This window comes from Rhinolophus hipposideros (assembly GCF_964194185.1).
Source record: "Rhinolophus hipposideros genome assembly, chromosome: 3".
Taxonomy (NCBI): domain Eukaryota; kingdom Metazoa; phylum Chordata; class Mammalia; order Chiroptera; family Rhinolophidae; genus Rhinolophus; species Rhinolophus hipposideros.
The window spans coordinates 40568406-40590433 of record NC_138049.1 but is presented as its reverse complement, the minus strand read 5'-3'; the positions used below and the strand labels follow the sequence as shown (position 1 = coordinate 40590433).

Sequence of the window (22028 nt, the reverse complement as noted above, 5' to 3'; positions counted from 1 at the left end):
ATGTGGTTTATCCTTGACTGCTTCCTCTCATTACTACCAATGGTGAATTAGTCCCATTTTAAATATCTCCCCAATTTGTCCTTTCCTTTCTCACCTCACCTCACTGCCTCTCATCTCCTGCCTAACATTTCCTGTCTGGATTTCTGTGACAGACTCCTAATTGTGTCAAACTTAATCTTCTCTAAGTCATTATTCACACTCCTCACTCAGAAGTCTTTCTAAAACAACTTGATCATGTTGATGACCCACTGTGTTTCTTTAATGGCTTGCTGTTGGCTTCAAGACTGACAGTGGACTCCTTAGCAATAGTAAAGGAGGCCCATGATTTTCAGGCTTCTGCCTACCTCTCCAGCTTTACCACCTACGCCTTTCACTCCATCTTCAGCTCTACGTCCTTCCCAAGCTCCCTCTATTGACTTCCCAGAACATGCTGTGGCTCTCTTGTTTTCCTGACTTTGCATTTTCTGCTCCCTCAGTTTTTCCCCAGCTTCACCTGGTTCATCTTCATTGTAGACAATATGTCTCTCTTCTACCGCCACCACCACCAACACCACTCCAACTTGGATTGAGCACCCATTCTCTGTGGTTCCACCACATCCTGCCCTCAGCATAACCCTTACATACAGTGTTCTGTCTGCCGTCTCCGTTAGCTAACATTCAGTGAACGCCTATCACATGCCAGGCATTGTGCTAAGTACGTTAAATGTGTTATCTCATTTCACCTGCACAGAAACCTTATGATGAGATACTACATAACCATAGCAGTTAAATAACTTGCTGATGGTCACAGACCTCGCAAGTGGTGGAGTCAGAATTATCAGCTTCCAAAATCTTCCCCTCTTAATCACTGTGCAATACAGTCTTCCTAGTGGTACACTAATACTAACCCAGGTTTGCTCAAGGACTGTGATTTTTCTTTTTCACCTATAACCCAAGAACTAACAGAATGCCTTGAACTCAGTAACAGTTTGCTAAATTAATCCTGAATGACATTTCTCCAAAACCTAATCTGAATTCATTCGTGACTAAATAATACAGAATCTGTCGTTTTCAACCATTCTCATCTTAAGGGCTCAACCACAGGCTAGTCATTTTAATTATAGAGCAGTGTGATATGCAAATGCTCTACTTCCTTTCCAAAGAATTACATAGTGACATACTTCATAGCTGGACCGACTGTGCATGTTCAGAAGGAACAGTGAGTCTCCTTGAGCATAATACAGCATTTCATTATCAGCTGTGTAACCCATGGCACTGATGTTTCTTTCTGCCGGAAATATCCATACAACTTGATTTTGATCCACATCTAACAAAACTATCTTGTTGCCAAAAAGACTTAAGAGGTATGGAAATGGGTTGATTTCTGAAAACAAAAACAAGTAGATAATATGTATCACAAAAATAACTTCAGTTTACCAAAATCCCTTGATTCATTATTAGATCGTTTTGAAATTCATGGGTCTCCTTCGGGTTCATCTATTACACCAGTCTCATTCAAGACAGGCTGAAGGTTCTAAGCCTAGGTTTATTTAAGCATGTTTGATGATGATAAAAACTGATTACTTTATTTGACTTTAACTTCAGCTCAGAGACAGCGCTCAAATCCCTGAGAATACCAAGGGTCAAAAACACTAATTACTACGTACATAGATTTTAGATAGTACCTGAGGTTTTGGACTGTACTGTGTCAGAAAATGGTCCAGGTCCTTTGGATGTGAAGCCTCGAACCTAGAGAAAGGAATATAATACAAAAAATTCAACAATGTCCTCAGTGACAATAATTAAGATCAGACACTGATAAATCATAGAGTGTTTCATTTCATACTCTTGATACACATTATTAGAAGTTTCTACTATTTATTTACATCTAAGTATCATACATAGCAATAAATCACTAAGAGGAAATATATTGCCCCGTACTGTTGTATTTCCTTGTCTAGAAAAGCACAAAGAAATGGCACAATCTCTACTGCAAAAAATTTAAATTTCTAAAAAAAATCTTTAGCTATTTCCAAAATTAAGTTACACAGAACACTTAACAGAAATAAAATTATACAGGTTATGGTAAACTTCCATTTATCTTGAATTCAACAACTAAAACTTTTAAATAAGTTTACATACTTTTAAAAAGGATATTTATAAAAAGAAAATAATTATACCTTATATTTGAAAATTAATTGCACATTTCAAGCCATTTTTACATATATTGTTTATTTTGCTCCTCACAACTATGAGAGTAGAAACTGGACAAGGATCTTAATTAAGGTAACTCATTCACAATGGCACGTATAGATAGAAGGAGAACTGACTCTGGGTGGAGAACACACAACATGATATAGCTGATGTAATACAGAATTGTACACTTGAAACCTATGTAACTTTACTAACAATTGTCATCCCAATAAGCTTTAATAAAAAAACAAAACTTACAGAAGAACCAAGTCTTCTAAGTTCTGTATATTTTCCTTCCCACTGTACCATGCTGCATCCTAACAGCAAAGTTTTTTTAAACAATTTTTATTAGAAGTCTTTCATTGTGTTATAAATCATTTCCATTTCCAAATCTTGCATACGAGGTCGGACAATTAAGTTCGCGAACTCATCCTAGAAAAAGTGCTACATACTTCATTGCTGAATATCACTATAGTCACCTTCAAAGTACTCCCTTTGGGAAACTATGCAACAATGCCACTACCTACTCCACCCTTCAGAGTAGTTTTGGAACTCTTTTTCTGGAATGGCCATCGTAGCAGTCATCATATTACCCTTTGATGTCCTGAATGTCATCAAAATGTCTTCCTTTCAATATTTTATCTTCGGGTAAAGAAAGAAGTCATTGGGGGCCAGATCAGATGAGTAGGGAGGGTGTTCCAATACAGTTATTTGTTTACTGGCTAAAAACTCCCTCACAGACAGTGCTGTGTGAGCTGGTGCATTGTCGTGATGCATGAATTGTTGGTGAAAAGTTCAGGTTGTGTAACTTTTTCATGCAGCATTTTCAGCATTTCCAAATAGTAAACTTTGTTAACTGTTTGCCCAGTTGGTACAAATTCATAATAAATAATCCCTCTGATATCAAAAAAGTTTAGCAGTATCGTTGCAACAAGTTCGCGAACTTAATTGTCAGATCTCGCGCGCGCGTGTGTGTGTGTGTGTGTGTGTGTGTGTGTGTGTGTGTGTGTACACATGCCTCATGGGGCATATATATCAAGCAGTCTTTACTTTTGCACAGAATCATGTTAAGTGATTCATGCATGTCATTTTGCACAGTTCTGTGGTGATTTATATTTGAACCTATATATACATATAACCAGAATGCTTATTTAACTAGAGCATACATAATTCTTAGCAAATAAGAATTTGCATTATCTTTAACATCTATGTACAACATTTTGATTACTATATGTAGACCTAACATATTATTAAATAATTATTAAGTTAGAATTTTACCCCCCAAAAAAGGTCTTTAGGAAACCCAAATCTCTAAAACACACTCCAAAACATTATGTTCTCCCAAAAGAAACAAAAAATATCTCTAAATATAGACAACATTGTCGCCAACTTGGTGACATATCCTTTACTGAGGATATGAAAATCATCAAGCCATCTATCATAAGCAGAAAGCTATTTCATAGGAAATCTATAATGTCAGAATGGGGTGGCAGTAGCTTCTTATTCTTGACTCCTATTCTCTCTGATTTTTTCCTCTATCAGCAGCCAGGTGACAACTGTGAAATGTCAACTACTCAGATGCTCAGTTTTTATTTCCTTTGGTAGCTCCACATCAGTACTTCTGGATGCCCTCATGTGATATCGTAGAAAGGACTCTAGACATTAGACTGTAGCACACCACTTCCTAGCCATACATCTTTGGTAATTCACAGATACACCCAGGGGCAGGCTTTTGTTTTCCCCAAAAAAAGGATGAGGAGAAAAGGAGATAATAAATATAAAAACACCTACTGTGGTACGTGGCCTATGTGGATCACAATAAAAAATAATGGTTTTTCTGAATATGAAAGCAAGAGAGTTGTCAAGATGTCCTTTATCCCAGCTGTCCCCTCTCCTGTTTCTCCCTCTGTTCCTTCGCTACCCACTTGATTCCTGTGATCACAGTATACCTCAAATTATTAACAGAGTGGCAGAAATCTTAACTTATTTCTTTAATCAACCTTCTGTTTGCACTAGTAAGATCCCTGTATCCCTGTTTTTTTTGTTTTTGTTTGTTTGTTTGTTTTCCCTCATACCTGGAAGGCAACAATGTACCCAGGACTCATGCCCTCAAGTTGAAAAGACATCACTGAGGGAGTGACATTGACAGCAATCCAGTCTTCAAATGTTTTGTTTGTGTCACCTTGGTTGAATATTTGGTAGAAAATTTCAAATCTTGTTAACACACCATTTTTGTGCTTAGGGTTATTCCACCTAAATTCCACCACAACTTCATTCTTGTTGTGGTATTTTCCCCTTGGTAGTATAAATATTCTGGGATTCTCTGGTGCTGATGGAACTGAAAAGCAAAGATACAGATAGGGCAGAAAAGAATATAAGGTTGACTTTTACCACTCATGATGAGGGTGTGGAGCAACTCAGTAATAAATATTTCTCATTCTAGACAGTTGAGGTATATCTCTCTTGTTCTTAGAGATCTTCGGGAAACAATATTCCATAGATTTCTTCAGGAACCTATCCAAATATTTCAACAAGTCTTCCTTATCTCTAACCCTAATCCTTCTTACTGCCACTTAGGCACATCTTTGTTGTCTGTGCCCTGTATAGATGGAAGGTTTCTGGTTCTCCTTATGAATACAATATTCATTCTTATCCTGATAGAGTGATTCAGCTCAAAGTAGAAATAGTAGTCACCAGGAAGGAAGACAATTACTCTACCCAGACTTCAGCCAGTTCAAGGCTATAAAATACAGTATAACAAGGATCCTAGGCCCTCTCACCTTGATCCTCCCTGAAGGCAGGAAGTTCCCCAAGAGTTTGGAGGCATCACTATCACAGAGACAATCCAAGCAAATTAATATTGAGTAGTCCTTAATTTCTTAGACTTTAATTAATTAAGTCTAAATTAATTAATTTCTCTCTCTTAACCAAGAGAAACTTCTCTCCCTGATTTTCAAGTCATTCCATCCAAGATATCCTTCTTCTTTCTTAAGACTCCTCCACAAGGTCTTCTCCCACTCCCTTCTCCAATGACATTGCTTCCTAATGTTCAACACTCACATCATTATCCAATCTCCAGGCCTTCTTACATATAACTCACATGAGATACTTCCACTTGTTTCATCCCTCAGAACCCAGCTAGAGTTTCTACTCCCTAAAGGCCTTCCTTGGCCATACAAGTCTGTGTATAATGCCCTCTCCTAAGAACATTGAGGCAGCTTGATATAGGTGAAGGTTTTGTAGTCTTTCCTACTTACTCTATGCCATTGCTACTCAGTTCTCACTGTCATATTTCTATTATCAATTGCAGAATGTGTTTATCTCTCTATTGTTTTATGAGCTCCATCAGATAAAGCACTCTTTCTTATTTCTTGCTAAATCCCTCCAAATCTAGTATAGGATTGGCATGCAGTAAATGCTTAATAAATATTTGTCTATTTGAATAATTTCCCAACTATATTGTAAATTTCCTGATGGCAAAGGACAAATTGTATCATTCTTCCTTTTTGTCCCCAACATTTAGTAGAGTGCTCATGAGACTAGCACTCAGTGTATCCCCTGGTGGATGCAATCAAGTCCATTTCCACAGAAGAATTCAGCCAAGGATGACATCCCAAGACAGTCTCAAAGATGGCATAGCTGGATCCAAATGCTAAGTGCTCCAGAACCTTCCCAGGTTCCTCTATGTTCCGCTTATGAGACTTATGGGAAAATATTGTTGAAAGAATCTTAACAGTAAAAAAGAAATGCAATGGTGAATGGATGTCCATGTTTATTGAGCTCTTACTGTCTGTCAACTCCTGTGCTAGGAAGTTTATATAAATTAAATCAATTTGATCCTATCATTTTCCAACATTTACAAAAGTGACTAAATGGAGATTCAAGGAAACTATAGTGAAAAGTCCAAATTAAGCCCCAGCCCTGTCACTTACTAGTAATTTCACATTGGACAACTACTGGGCTTCTATTTTCTCATTTTCGTAACAGAGATAATAATACCTGTCGATGTTTCTGACACATGATAAATATGTAATAAATGTTTAATAAAGGAGTGATAACATAAATATGCTTTGTATACTTTAAGGTGATAGACACATGTAAAGATACGGCTAGTCTCCTTTTAAAAATATATTCCAAAGGAAAAACATTAAATTTAGACATCAATTATTCACTTACAGAAGCTTCTGAGTTAGCATCTATGAGAACATCTACCAGTGAAACTGCCTTCCATGAAACTGTCTCTGCTCTTAAATGACCGTTTTCCTTATAAAGCATTTCACAAATTACTTGAAACATGTTTGTGTATCATTGCAATCAAGTGAAACAGTCTTTAAGAAATCTTTGAAATATTGTTTTGGAATAAATTATGCAAATTTATTTTAATTGTACTATTCTAATCTCCATAAAGTCATTGAAAGAGCATTAATTCTAAACACACATACAAAACAGAGTTATTTTTAAAAACTATGTTAATAGTTTTTTTAAAAACTATGTTAATAGTTTTTTTAAAAACTATGTTAATAGTTTTTTTAAAAACTATGTTAATAGTTTTTTTAAAAACTATGTTAATAGTTTTTTTAAAAACTATGTTAATAGTTTTTTTAAAAACTATGTTAATAGTTTTTTTAAAAACTATGTTAATAGTTTTTTTAAAAACTATGTTAATAGTTTTTTTAAAAACTATGTTAATAGTTTTTTTAAAAACTATGTTAATAGTTTTTTTAAAAACTATGTTAATAGTTTTTTTAAAAACTATGTTAATAGTTTTTTTAAAAACTATGTTAATAGTTTTTTTAAAAACTATGTTAATAGTTTTTTTAAAAACTATGTTAATAGTTTTTTTAAAAACTATGTTAATAGTTTTTTTAAAAACTATGTTAATAGTTTTTTTAAAAACTATGTTAATAGTTTCTATGATCCATTTTAGGTCATAGAAAGTGAGCTTCTGCCTGTTTTTTACTTTTTTAAAGAGATTTTGTCCCCTGTACCTGTTTCTGGTGCTCGAAGTGATAGAGATGTTTTGGGACCTTTTCCCCAGTAGGTATAAGGAATGACAGAAAGATTAAATACAGCGTAGGGCTCCAGACCATCCACAGTAAATACAGGTAAAGACTGTTGCTCACTAGCCAGGAACTACAATATAAGCACAAAAAAATGTTTTCTTAGGGAGAAAATCATAACATATTTTATTCCTAATTAACTAAAATCTCCAAACGTTGGTTCTCATGTAAAGTCAAACCTTGTAGTTGTGGAAGTGCTAATATTGGTGAGTTCCATGTTGTTCCATTCAGACCAGTATCTATCACACAGGTCATCAACACTAACCACAGTTGTCAACACTAAGCAGTCAGACTGGCTGTAGAGAAAGGTTCTCAGGAATAATCTTGACCACATGCTAGGGAAAGTACCAAGGAGATGGGCTTGGCTAAGTGAAGAAAGTACAAATCAGTGTGGTCGAGGCTGATGCAGATGGTACAGTGTGCTTGAGAAATGGAAGTTACTAGAATCAATGCCATACCTTAGCATGAGCACTAAATTCCACACTGTAGAAAATTTCACCCCAATCCACTGCTGGGGGAACATTCCACAGTATTTGAAACCTTGAAGCATTTCCTTCAATCCTAAATGAAGACTCTTGAACGGAATCTGGGATAACCTTAGGGGTAAAGGAAAAGTTCCCTAGGGGATGAAAGAAAGCATAGAGGGAGAAAGAATTTAGGGTTATCAGTCATCATAGAAAACATGAAAAATTCATAGTAATTACTAATAGAACCAATATAATATTTTTCTTTCTTTAAATATATCCTGAAAATCATCTTTTTCTTACCATTTTAGGCTGTAAATTGGGTTAAGAATAAACTGACTGTATGCAAACCAACAGAAGCTACTAAAACCCTTTTCCACTTAAAGCATAATTCTTAAGAAAAAAATCCCAACCTAATCACTTAGTTAACAGAAAATATGGAGGAGCAGGATAAGCAGGAATAAAATACTGTACCTGGCAGAGGCTTGAGGGATGTCTGAATAATTGTGAACTGATTAAATTTGGCTGATTCCAAAACAGAAACACTATTTCTCTGACCTATTTCCTGAGCTGTGATAATCCTAAAACCATTGATCCAGAAGAGCCGACCACTATAGTACATCAGGGCATTCTGAGAAATTTCAGAAGTACTCCAGGCTGCAAATTCTGTGATGGTGATATCTCCAACGCTGCTAAAACATGACACCAATCAGTGTGTGTATCTGGAGTTGGGGAAAGACTGCCACGTTCAAGGACTGAAGAGACTCTGTATCTGTGAGTGTGTGTGTTTACATATATGAAAACAAAGAGAAAATACTTTGCAACAATAATTGTCATTCTTTTTAGTTCCGTATCAAGCTGATTTTTTACATTTTTTCTTAAAGTATTCCTAAAGCAAATTTTCTAGGGCTTTTCTTATTAAATGTGATATTGTAAATGGCAAGAGTGTGACACAGGTTTTAATAAATACTTGTGATTTGGGGTAATACTCTATATCAAAGGCACAACCCCTTGATTGATTTCTCCTGGTTGAGTCACAGCTCCCTCTTATTCTTCGTCGGGCATCTTATCTACTTGCTTTCATTATTCCAGCCTGTTTGGTCCTTCACTTTATACTACTGACCACTGTTTGTTGCTTCAATGATACTTAACAACTTCTATACTAGTTTAGTCAAAATGCTCCTCTTTAAACCAGGGACTTCAAGTAAACAGACTACTATTTAAATTGCTTTTAGAGTGTTTTCCTCAATAACAGGGAATTTTATAAAAAATTTTTACTTTAAAAATCTGCTTGGTTGTTTCTAAAATTATCCCAGTTGTCGAACACTCAGTAAAAACTATCTCAATGATTCTCAGTCTTTTGGAGTGGAGGTTTGACGATTTTTTTTAATGATTTCTCTAAATGTTTTTAAACCATTGACATTTCCCTCTTAAGAAAAGTATGGCATTTAAAATCAAAATAAATAAAAGTTTTATTTTGAAAATTTCATTATATCCCCTTGGGAAGGAAAAAAAAAAAGGAAACTACCTCAGAGGACCAAAGCTGGGAGTTGTAAACCTTATAAGAAAGAAGCATGTCCACTAGTGTAATTCCCATAGTCCTTTGTCTAGTAAAATACTGCTTATGCATACCTATACTCAATTGTAAGGACAGCATCTTGTTTACTTTGTGGACTTTCACTCATCTGTCAGGGTCTCCACTGCACTCTCTTTATGCCCCATCACGGTATCCACTATATTCTACTGTAATTAGTTATTTACAAGACTATCTTTCCCCACAAGTCCAATGCCTGCAGCACAGTGGGATAATGTTTATTAAACCCAATAAATATTTATTGAAAGAATGAATTCTCAAGCATTACCATTTATAATTGAGGGGCAAGTCATCCTCTTCTCAGTCAATTGCCTTTGAGGAATATTACCTACCTCTGGCCCCGAAGAACAGCTGTGTACAGGTGAATACATTGACTGTCTTGAACCAACCAATACAGGAGCCCGTCACTGAGGTCTAAAGTTAGAGCAATTACCTAAATTGAAAATAAGGTAAGACAACAAATCAAATACATGTTTGAAGATTACCTTTTTGAGTAACACATTTAAGCTATAGATTTTGAGATTCTCTTTGGAATAATTAGCTCAGTTATTTTTACCGTTCACTGAATATAAAATTAAATGAGTATGCCTATTACTATATTATATTACTATATAATTTGGATATAAGCACTGGTTTCCTAAAAGTCCTCAAAAGGCAAGGACTACCTGTTACTCACTTCTAGATATTTAGTTCTGGTGGTTTCCAAAGTATGATTCTTGGACCAGAACATCAGCCTCACCTGGGAACTTGTTACAAATTCTCAGTCACACTTCAGATCCTACTGAATGAGAAATTTTGAGCCACTGTGTCAAGCCTTGACTAAAGCGAGCCATAACTTTGAACTCTCCAGCCACATAAGCCAATGAATATTACTGTTTTAATCACTTGTTTTCAAACATTGTTGAACATTAGAATCGCCTATGGAGTTCTTTAAAAATCTCAATTCCCAGGCTGCATTCTATTAAATTCTGGTCTCAGGAGATGAAAAGCAGTCTTAAGTATGTTTTCAAATTCCCCTGATAATTCCAATGTGTCACCAAGTTTGAGAACCAATGGTTTACATTTTTTTTTTAATGCAAGTTCATTGGGGTGACAATTGTTAGTAAAGTTACACAGATTTCAGGTGTACAATTTTTAATTTGCATTTTCTCTTAATTATAACCCAAAATATCCTGACATGTTTTGAAAATATAATACACAAAGCGTTCTTATGTGTTATCCTTGGATAGAGTCATGTATACATAAAGTCCTATTTCCAGTTGACATTTGAAAAACACTTCTTCCTACTTTCTCTTTGTCTTCTTGTTACCATCCTGTCTTAACTTTATGTCCAGTTGTCTAGATGAAGCCTGAGGAAAGACTGCTTTTCCTATGAAATAGAGTGCATGAGATAGAAGTTATAATGCAAGGCATCTTTTTTGCTTTATTTGGCTTTATAGGTATTTTTCAAATAAGCTGAGTTTGCCAGGAGTCTGACCTCAGAGCAATAGACTCTCTCTATAGCAGACCTACAGACTGACAGCTATCAGACAGGATTCAAGTTGACGACTACATCTTGAGGAAGACACAGCAGCATATAAACAAAATTGATGAGCCAGGAGAAAATGGAAAGAGAATACAATAAGGAATCCAAGAACTAAAAGTACTTGCTAGCAGGTTACCTAAGGCCTGCTACAAAGAAATCATTCATGTTGTCCACTAGTTGTTGCAAATAGCAACAATTTTTTATCTCTTAAAAAAGGAGATTCTACAACACCCTTTGCCAATATACAACAAACTATTTAAGCTATAAGTAAAATTTAGGTGATGGGTCATTACCTCATTCCTTTACGTCAGTCATTTGGGCCCATATTTAAACAGAGCCAGAGCCACTACCCAATAAGCTCTAATATACCCAATAGAATTCCTGATGACTATAAAGAGTCAGAAATTAAAACGCTTTTAAGTGTGGTCCATTCAAGATAAGGCAAACGACAAAAATCTCCATACTATCTTTTAATCTTTAAAATCAATTATGACAATCAAATACGAGTTAGCGCAATTTTGGTTTTATCAAGATCATACTGTAACAGTATTTCCTTTCAGATTCTACCTTAAGAACTTACAATAAGCAAAAACAGTATTATTATAACTATACAATAGCACTATTTAGAATTATGAAAAAATCAGATCTTATTTTTGAATTTCTCACCTTTTTCCCAGAAAACCAAGGCTGTGCCTGTAATACGAGGGAACTTTCCCCATTTAGCCTGGTGCTTTCAACTGAGTATAGTGTGGTCCAATAGAGATAGCCACCAAGTGAGTCCACCACCATGTCATTCACCAGCAACTTCACATGAGTCACAATATCTGTGTGTCCTGTCAACAAAGACTGCCTTTGTATCTACAAAACATAATTATATGGTCAGTTCACGATTTTCAAATGATATCGTGATTTCTGAATAGTCTACTGAAATCATTGGCAAAGTGCTGTATTTATCCATTCCTTCATTCAACCACAACTGTCTTTTGGCACTACGTGCTGGGTTGTACGCTGAACGTTGGTAACATGATAGTCATAGTACCTGCCCTCGTGGAACTCATCTCTTTTCATGTCTCTGAAGAGAAGAGAGATAGATTTATTTTGAATTAAAATACTTGCACTTCCTAATCATATATCCAGCCACTCAAAACACTGCTGCTGGGTAAGAATTATTTAATTGGACTCCTTAAGAAGACGTGTACACCCTGGCATGTAACGTCATCTCTCCTTGCTCCTTTCTGCCGGTATATTTCCCTAATATTAACTAGCCATTATTGAGTAAGAACCTATTATATGCCAGGCACTATACTTTTTATTAATCTTTAAAATATAAGCTCTTGTTACCCTCACGTTAAGGCTATGAAGGATTTCTATTCCCTATTTTTTCACAAGTAAACTGGGTTCAAGAATTTAAGTAATTTTTTCTTGAGTTTAAATAGTATTATAAGAGACAGAGCAAATACTTGAAGCCAGTTTTTACGTTCACTCTTCCACTTCCTCTTTGTATTTTCAAACTAACCCATTTTAGGGAGCATTCTCTGATTAACCCTACTCAACTGTGCCTACATGTCACTTGCTTGTATGATTTCAGACTATACCATATTGCTTTGCCTCTCAATACATTGCTTTGTATGCTTCTTCTGTTATTTCAAAATAGCAGGGGCAAGAAATGATGGGTGTACAACACTGACCATACTAAAACCCACTCCATTTTACATAATAAAAGGGTAATTTTATGGTATATGAATTATATCTCAGTAAAGCTGATATATTTTTTTTAAAGAGCAGGGGCATGTCTATGCTTTACTTTATATTCCCTGCTATACTCTAAACACATTGATAATAGATAAATGATTGTGGGTGAATAAAAGTATGGGCAATAGCACCCTCCTGATTAGAAAATGATTTCAGTACCATATTTCTTTACCTGTCAGACCTGTGTTCTTATTATTAACCATCCTTCTCTTTAAAGTGTTCCACTACACAGATGTACAAGATGTCTCCATTTTGCCTCCTGGTCCACTCTTAACCTTCTCCATCCTACTCTGTACCCCAGAGGCTCCCAGCTATGGGCTGCATCTACTAGGCTCCCTTGTTCTCTGCATTTCGCTGATGTTCAGCCAATGGAAGGAAATACTGGCAGAAGGTCGGAGGGCAGAAGGAAAGAGAGATCGGGGTAATCCTCCAGATCGCTCCTTGCCAGACTATACATTTTGACAGTGTCGGGTTCCATGTCAGCAACTCTCCGAAAGCTCCAGCCCTCACAGGTTCTTCTCCTTTGCCTTGCCCCTTTATGCCTGGGAGTAGTTATTGCTTTCCACATTTGCTAGCCCAGGGCATGCTTCATCATCCTTCGCTCATTTTCCTTAGTCCTGTCCACATCTTTGAAAACAGTAGTCCCTTCATTTAGTTTCTTTTAATCATGCCTTTGGAGTGTGGCATTTTCTTCCAGGACTCTGACCCACTGGTAAACATTTTAATATATTTATTTCAAGATATTATTGAAAATAGCACACCAATTAATGATATAAAATGTCCTTTAAACACAAATGCATGTTAATTAAAAAGCAAATAGGCTTAAAGACAAATATTAAACAATAGCATAGGTGGTACACAAGTATTAAAAAAGCATGAAAATGACATTCATGTCACTGAAGTGGGTGGGCATTGTTCCAGAGCATGCAGAATGCCAGGCTTTCACTTACCACATATGTCTTTCCAGCCCAGTAGAGAAAGTGACCCAGCCATTCATAAGCTAAAGCCCCTGCTCCTGCAATGTTGGGTATGTGATAATTCTCTGAGATATCCGTCCCATTTAGCAGCCACATATAAACATCACCTTTCGTGTCGCTGTAGTAGAGGCTGTTGTTATACCAATCCATGTCTCAAAACAAAGTGAATTGGTAGTAGTTATTATTTCATGTATGGCAACATAAACCTGGAGCATTAACAAATCACGCCTGTACCTCAACATAATTTTAAAGCACATACTAACATAGATATTCACTAGAACTTCAGGGATCTGTCAAGAATATTTTAATAATGTTATCCCAAAATCTTAACCGCTGGAACTAAAGAGGGGAACTAATTTCATTAAGCATCTCCTCTTTGCCAGACATTGTCCCAGGCACTTTTACATATCTCACTAAACTCTTAAGACAAAGCTATGAAGTAAGAATTATCCCCATTTTTGACATGGTGAACCCAAATCTCGGTGAGGTTATCTATTCTGCCTGAGGACTGACTCAGGAAAACCCAGATTCAAGCCAACTCCAAAGCATCTTTCTTTCCATTAATACCACACTACTGCCTAAGCCCAACTCCTTCGTTGGTCAGAAATGAATGCTGTTGCATTTTTAACGGCCAAGCAAATAGATCAAATAATTAGATAATTATAGAAGATGCCATTTTCCAGCACACTGTTATTCATCCTAGAATGAAGACTTTTTTCATTCTAATGCCTTCCAAACAAAATTATTCATTACTTAATAATCCTCTTTGTCATGCAATTCATTCTTACACTTTATTTAGAACTTCATGCATCCTTTCCATGCTCCAGTCTTACAGCAAACTCATAATAAATACTTAAGCATAGCTGTCTTAGTAGAACAAGATAGACTGTTATTGTGAAGTGACATTGATAGATTAAAATACATGAGAAGCATAGCAAAGCCTTCCTGAAATGGGCATAAATCAATAAGTAACCTCAGATTTTATGAAATAAATAGCATTTTTACTTGAGAACCAACATTTTTTTAATACTATCACTGGCAATATAGTTCAATTTTTTTTCCTTTTGTTATTAATATAATACCAAAACACTCAATTCTTTTGATTTATTGACTAGCTTAGGAAGTTTATGAATAGAAACCTGTCATCCAAGTGTAAAAGGAATTGGGTTTACCTGACACGTTTCCTATAGCAGAGGACAAGAATTCTCCTGGGCCAAAGGTATTTAATGGTTTACTCCAAAGCCCATCTTCTTTCACAGCCATGATAAATGGTGGTTCTATGGCTGTTAGATAAAAAAAAAAAAAAAAAAGAAAAGAAAAGAAAAAGGAAAAAGAAAAAAAGAAGAAATTGAAAGAAATATCACAGAAAGCAAATGTTTTTTGGCACACATCTTATACCCTAAGATTTCCTTTATAAAATAAAAGAATATCAACATTTAAAAAATACTGTAGAAGAGTATGAGAAATTGTACCTGCTTAATAGAATTATCTATCATATTAAACATACTTTATGTAAATATTTGAAATTGAATGTGAAGAGAATGTGTAGTAATGTTGCCTCTATGACAATGTCGTGGTCATGGCAGACATTTTTTTTTTTTTTTTGCTTTGGCTATTGGTTGCCATGGTAGCACCTAGCAATTGTGATAACCACAGTATAAATGGTATAATTATCTTCTCACTTTCTTTCAGCCAACAGAATGGAATTCAGCATAATTCACAGTCCCTCATCTTCTCTCACCACAAACTTCAGAGTTCAAGGAGTGCTATTGCTTAACAAACCATAAATTATATTGTTTCCTCAAGAGTATCTTGGACAGTTTAAAATAGGTTAGACACATAAATTAAATATCACACTGTGCTTTATATGCTTTCCTAATCTCAGATAAACACATACTCAAGATATCATCACACCCTCATTCTAATACCTTTACCACATTGAATGTGAGGAATTTTAAAGGACACAGGGTATAAGTCCTTTTCTTGTCAGAATCACTCCCTAAATCAAGAACATTTCTCACCTGGCACCAGGGTAGTACCCATCGAGGGCTCTGACCAAGGGCCTGGTCCCTTGGGAGAACTTGCTCGCACAGAAACCTTGTATTTAGTAGCACTCTTCAGTTCAGGCACATTAAGAACGGTCACACTTATGTTAGAGAAAACATGAGTGATTTCAGAAAAGTCTTGGGTTGATATTTTCACTTCGTAAGTCCAGTTCTGCCAGGCAGAAGGGCCTAATTAGAAAAGTTAAATAGTATTACTGACCAGAATGACATCAGTAAAGGCAAACAAAGGATTGTCAGTAAATTCATCTACAGCCTCACCTTCAAGGAAGGGTACCACTGGGCAGTGATACCTGCTACCCCACTAGCCATCACGGTTAGTTTGATGATATGACTAGAACAGTGTCCATTCCACCCATGCCACTCATTTTGTTTCATCAAAGGACACATTATTCCCAAAAAATCACTCTTCCTCAGTCAAAACTGTGTGCCTGGCTGTGTAGAATTGTCAGAGGGGTGCTCTGTAACACTGCCAGGTGTAACCATGCTCCTAATCAACAAATGCTTCCTGATGAATGTCTGATATAACTCCCAGTGCTTGTACAGCACCTTCCTCCCAGAAGCCCAAACAATACAATAAAATTTGCCTATTTATTTTCAACTATCTTTGAGATATGCCGCAAACAGACATGACTAACTTTCTTTTAAAGTAGCAAATAGCCACTGTTGCTAAATACTCTTGGCAAACTATAGCCCCCAAGACAAATCAAGCCTGTATTTGTAAATAAAGTGGCACTGGAACATAGCCATAGTTACCCATTTACATATTATCTATGGCTGTTTATATACTACAAAGGCAGGGTTGAGTAGCTCTGCAGAGACCATCTGACACACAAAGCTGAAAATATGTACTATCTGGTCCTTTATTTATAGAAAAAGTTTACTGACCTCTGTGCTAGACGCTGTTCTAAGTGTTCTACTTACTCATCTTAATCTGTTAGGCAATTCCATCGAAAGATATAATTAATATTCCTATTTTCGAGTAATGGAAACATACACATAATGGTTAAGTAACTTTCTCAGGGTCATTCTGCTAATAAATGGTAAGACCAGCCTTTGAATCCAGGCCAGCTGGTGCCAGAGCCCACTTGCTTACCCACCCACACAAACTGTCTCCAGAGGTACAAGTTCAAGTTCAGAGAGTTTTAGGGAGTTGCTCAAATTCATGCAAGATTATGATGTATACAAAAATCTCAACCCAAGCACTCTATCCCCCTGGCTAATATATTCACTCAGACTAGAATGTCATTGCGTGGCTCCTGGGAGACACTCAATGTTTGATCTATTCTGATAGGATATAAATAGGAAATATAGAGATCCTCTCAACGCAAAACTAACAAATGCAGAACGAACATGCAAACACTTTTTTTTTTTGAGCTAAGTAGTGCTTCTGGTTGATGACTGAATAATCACATATGGGCTCTCAAAATTGAGTCACAATATCAAGCAATTCAAACTTTCTTCTCCTTCCAGGGAGGCCATAACCAGGCTGGGGAGAGGGCACTCACTGGCTCCAATGGCGAGAACAGGAGGCTTCCACTGAACCAGGGCCTGGTGGGAGCCAAACAGCACCGACAGTTGCTGTGGGCGGCCCGGCAGGGGGTATGGCTGGGTGTACATGCTAAAGATGACCAAGTTACCAAACCCAAACTCTTCTATGTGACTCAGGTCACATCCCACAATGAACTCATTAAAAGACAAAGAGTCCTGTTGGAAAACGGCCTTGCCATCTGTGACAAGGAAGTCATTGTTTTCACAAGCAAAGCTCTTCACATCAGCAAATGGGACATGAGGTAGGACAAGATGGGAAGCAAAGCCATCCAGAAATGTTGACATGAAGACTTGGGCGGTGTCATTGAAGTAAATGATTCTCTTTGACTGTGGTTTTACTGCGAAATCCTTTAATGTGCAACTCTCCACAATACGCACGGCTTCCCAGTCATGACCAGATGGTACCAGGAGATTTACTCTATAAATGCCGTCTCTCAGAAGATAAAAGACATACCTGACATGGGAACAAAAGAAGCCTGGCATAATTCAATGCAAAGGTGGATGAGTAAAATCCTCAGTCCATTGCTTTATCCTGTTGCACAATCAGAACTATATATCTCCAGAATTGGTCAGTACAGGATTTCCCAAGGTGCAAAAGGGTAAAGGTATTTACTAAAGATATGCCCTATTCATTTAAGTTAGAAGTTGAAACACTGGAAAATTTTAACCTCACTCATAATGCTTAGTCTCCTCATCATTATACGTGACTTTTTAAGGAATCAGAATTTAAGAACAGAAAGGGTCTTTAAATATTTTCTAACAAGCCTACTCTTAAAGAAAAACATATGATATAAAAGTTACATGGTTAAACATGTTATTTATTATAAAACACTTTTCTCCAAAATACACACATTTTTAAGTCTAATTCTGTCAATATATTTTCCCATGCATTGTGAATGATAAAATGGAAGAAAGCAGAAACATTTAAACCACTTTTGAAAAACTTCATTATTCTTTTGCTGTAAATATCTAGCGGGACGACTTTGCATTTGTAGCAGACTAAGCTTTTTAAAATACTAACAGTTGAGTGAAGCGATAGGGCTACCATTTTAGAAATCAGGAAAATAGACCCCACAAGTGAGCAAAACAGCTGAGAAGGACCACCAGGAATCAGGAGAAAGGAGCCAATGGGAGAATTTTGAAAAAACACATAATTTTAAGCCAAATATGATGGTAGTCATGCAGGTGAATTTCTAATAATGAAAAAGGAAACACCGCCAAGATACTTCAAAATACAGATAATCAAATCTGTAAATAGAATTTTAACTAAGACATAAAACTATTAATATGGATATAGCTGATTTGGGATTTGTGATCATGAAGACAGATATTAACAAAAGTATACTTTTGCTTAGTAAATCTTTCTTATCACAACCCCATGGATTGGCAGGATTCGAACCTCTCATCACAACTCTCAAATCATTTCCCTTGTCCTAGTTAGTCCCCCTTTTGCTCTCCTTGATGACTATCCTAAATCTTTATCAATTTTCCCAAGACTCCTGTGCTAGAATAATATCCTGAGATATAAACTCTATGTTGAAATATGAAACTATGTTCTTCTTAAGAGAGGGTTATAGCAAGCAAAAAGCAGAAACAACTTGGTTCTTAACGTTCTGCTTTTGTTTCCTAAATTCAAATTGTTACGGGAAGTTGGAAGGATTTCAGAGTAGATAAAAGGAAAAGGTCTGGGGTGAAGATTACAATTCTCACACTGAAGCAGGGAAGGGTGCACATCTCTAATGCTCATCCACCACTTTGGAGGGGAAAGTGAAAAAGAAGAAAGATGAGAAGAACCGGAGTGTAGGGGAAAGACAGGTGAGAGGGAGAAAAAGCAAGGGTGAGGGGAGCAGGGAAAAGGTTTACAGTAAATAAAACTCAGCGAGTGATTAATTCAATGGTGCAAAATAGCAGCATAAAGGAAACCATTTTTAATAGCAGGAGAATCAACTATTTCACTCATCTGGAATTCTTTAGGAACATTCCATTAAAATGTTGCTAAAAGTTACACGTGACTTTTATAGACACTCTATCATGGGGAGATGATTAGAAGACAGGTCCTGGGAGCAGGAAGTCACATACCAGCTTCTGTGTGATCTTGGGTAACTACTACTAAATCAACCTGTGCTTTGTTGTCCTATTTATAAAATTGGGATATTAGAAGTACCTACATTATAGGATTGAACAAGGATTCAATGAATTATTGGAAGTAATGCACTTAGAAGCACTATTCAATATCATTGTTATTTCTAGTCACATTTCAAATCCTAAGCACAAATCAATTTTATCCTCAAGAAAAAAAGAGCCACCAAAGACTCCACTGAGGTGCATTTTGAGGGATTAATTTCGTGGGTGAAGTTTATTATCCTCAGAATGGGTCATTTTGTGTAATTGCCAGCAACAAAGTTTCATTTTATAGGATCTTAGACTTTTACAAATGAGAAAATAAGATCCGGAAAGTCCAAAGGACTTGCCCTACATCACATGATTAAAAAAACCCACTTCTATAATTCAATAATTCTTTCAGACTTAAGATGCTAAAATAAATATCTAGTAAATTAAGAATGAATATGAATAGAAAAGCTTGATTTTAAATCAATAATGAGCAATCATTTTTTCAAGAAGGCCAAATTGTGAAAAATAAAAAATGTTATGAGCTGTATTATTTTTCATTCAAATGAAAATAACTTTATTTCTATAGGAAAGAGAAAAACTTAATCTTACAAACATTGGCTTTACTTATTTGTTACTAACCTGTAATTATCTGCTTATATTTAAGAAATAATCCCAAAATAAATCCCCATGTTTTCATCCTTTATACTTATGTGCATTCTGAGATTACAAAATACATTCACAGCAAACACCTTAGTCCATCCTCAAAATAACCCAGCTGGTAAGCACTATTTTCATCCCCATAATGATGTGATAAAACAAAGGTCATAGACATGAAGTTACTTGCTCGAGGTCCTACTGCAATTTAGCAGCTTAACTAAAGTGTGTCCATTTCATTTGTAACTGGGGGGAAATAGTAATGGAGAATTTGTACTTGTTATTAACCATCAATTCCTGTCTCCAAAGGCAGATACTGGCAATGTTCTTGATAGGTGTGAGAACCAAACCAGAGAAATGAATTGTCACTGAATTGCTCAGCAAAAGAAGGTGCAATGAAACCCAATACTAGAAACCAAGTCCCTGAGTCCCAGACAAGAGGTCTTTCCCACATACCCACATACTGTGAATGAGAGAGGGAAAACTATTGAACTAGAGAAGTTGTGGATCAAGTTTGAAAGCAGTTTCCTCTTGGCTCTACAGAACGAAAACTTTGCTTGGATTTAATTAAAACTGAAATAAAATAAATAAGTTGGCTCACCTGGTACTGTGATATTTCATGAGCAAGCCAAGTTTCCCAAATATCCTTGCCAATGGAAGATAACATACAAGTTAAATACTTACCCATTATACGAATCAGCCACAATTTTTTGAGGTGCGATAATTGAGGGAGGAGTAATTTCCTCAATGTTTGAGCAGTTCTCTAAGTCACAGACATATACCTAAAGAATCAAAATTGTATCAGTAAGATTAGGGTCTGTCTACATTCAATTTAGTGAACTTGTATTTCTTGAGCATCTGCTCTGTGCTTACAATTATGCTAGTCAGTGAGCACTTTTTGAAAACATAAAAATGCCCTTAAAAGTCAGTTTTATAACCTATATAAACTGATAAGTTTATTATCCTATTTGCATCAATGAAATACAAGTGCCTATTTTCCAGGCTTGTGAAGGCGCTCAGCTATTTTTAATATTTAAGCTGTGTCCAAGCTTCCAGCCTTAGTGATTGTGATAAGCCTATCCCTCTCAAAGAAGGAAATTTGAAACACATCAAGACTGTACCTCCTCAAAGATTTCATTAATACTGTATTTTCAGAAACCTACTAAGTTACCCGCTGGTTATCATATAACTCATATCATATAACTCATAATGCTTGCAACCTATTTTGATCATGATCGGCAGTTTTACCTAGAGATAACACAGGTACCACCATTATCTTATGAAAGGTGAATTATCATTAATATAAACTCATGGCTTTGAAATATCACAAATATAGATGAATTTTTAATGGTAGGTCAGCACTACTTCTAGGTCAAGTCTAGAGCCTCCTATAGACCACATCTATGATTCATTGCTGATCTAGTGTCTAAAACGGTAAATAATCAATAAGTAATCATTGAAGGAAACAATTATTTTTTTGTAAATATACCAAAATATGCATATGAATATCTGGATCTAGTTATTCACTTTAAATTCTTAGACTGACCAGTTCATCCATGATGAAATACATTCTCTGATAAAGCCAGTCTATGGAGATGGACGAAATTAATCCTGAACCTCTGTAAAAGATTCTCAGGTCAGACACATCAGACATGTTGGCAGCCTCCTTCACCCAAATGAGAGTTCCTTCAGAGAAATAAACAACTTGCCAGGGGACACTAACTGATATTCCTAGAAAAGCCATTCAAATACATGTACATTATTATATAACACCAGATGAAAACTTACATGTTTAACTTTTAATAAAGAGATAAATATAGAGTTCTTTTCATACTAAGGAAACATTTTTCTCTTACACTGACCTGTAATATTATGGTATATGGCATCTGACTGAAGACACTGTGCTTCATCTACTAAATGTTTTAAAGATCTCTTTCTAAGAGAACTTTTTCTGGATAAAAAGAGCCACTGTTCCTCTTCTTGAACTGAAACAACAACATGATTTACAGACAGAACAACCATATGCACATTGACACAAAAATATCCACACCACCGTCCAAAGCAAGAGGACTAGCACTTGAAAGAGGTTGGTCAGATTTTCTCT

At 36.0% G+C, this 22028-nt stretch overlaps 1 protein-coding gene across 2 annotated transcripts in view; it reads right to left on the bottom strand.

Annotated features, from left to right (window-relative positions):
* The window catches only part of ROS1 (ROS proto-oncogene 1, receptor tyrosine kinase), a 97144-nt gene that overhangs the window by 51954 nt on the left and 23162 nt on the right, over positions 1–22028 (bottom strand). Inside the window, exons 10-24 of one of the 2 annotated variants that reach the window (XM_081032931.1) lie at positions 21787–21909; positions 21471–21655; positions 20609–20706; positions 17116–17612; positions 15566–15778; positions 14717–14827; positions 13518–13696; positions 11482–11673; positions 9623–9723; positions 8171–8388; positions 7691–7851; positions 7161–7305; positions 4248–4510; positions 1665–1728; positions 1161–1363 (exon numbers count right to left, since the gene is read on the bottom strand). In XM_081032931.1, coding sequence (XP_080889057.1) covers positions 1161–1363; positions 1665–1728; positions 4248–4510; positions 7161–7305; positions 7691–7851; positions 8171–8388; positions 9623–9723; positions 11482–11673; positions 13518–13696; positions 14717–14827; positions 15566–15778; positions 17116–17612; positions 20609–20706; positions 21471–21655; positions 21787–21909 — 2753 coding nt within the window. The remainder of the gene's footprint in view (positions 1–1160; positions 1364–1664; positions 1729–4247; positions 4511–7160; positions 7306–7690; positions 7852–8170; positions 8389–9622; positions 9724–11481; positions 11674–13517; positions 13697–14716; positions 14828–15565; positions 15779–17115; positions 17613–20608; positions 20707–21470; positions 21656–21786; positions 21910–22028) is intronic. The other variant, XM_081032932.1, reaches the window with a different exon arrangement.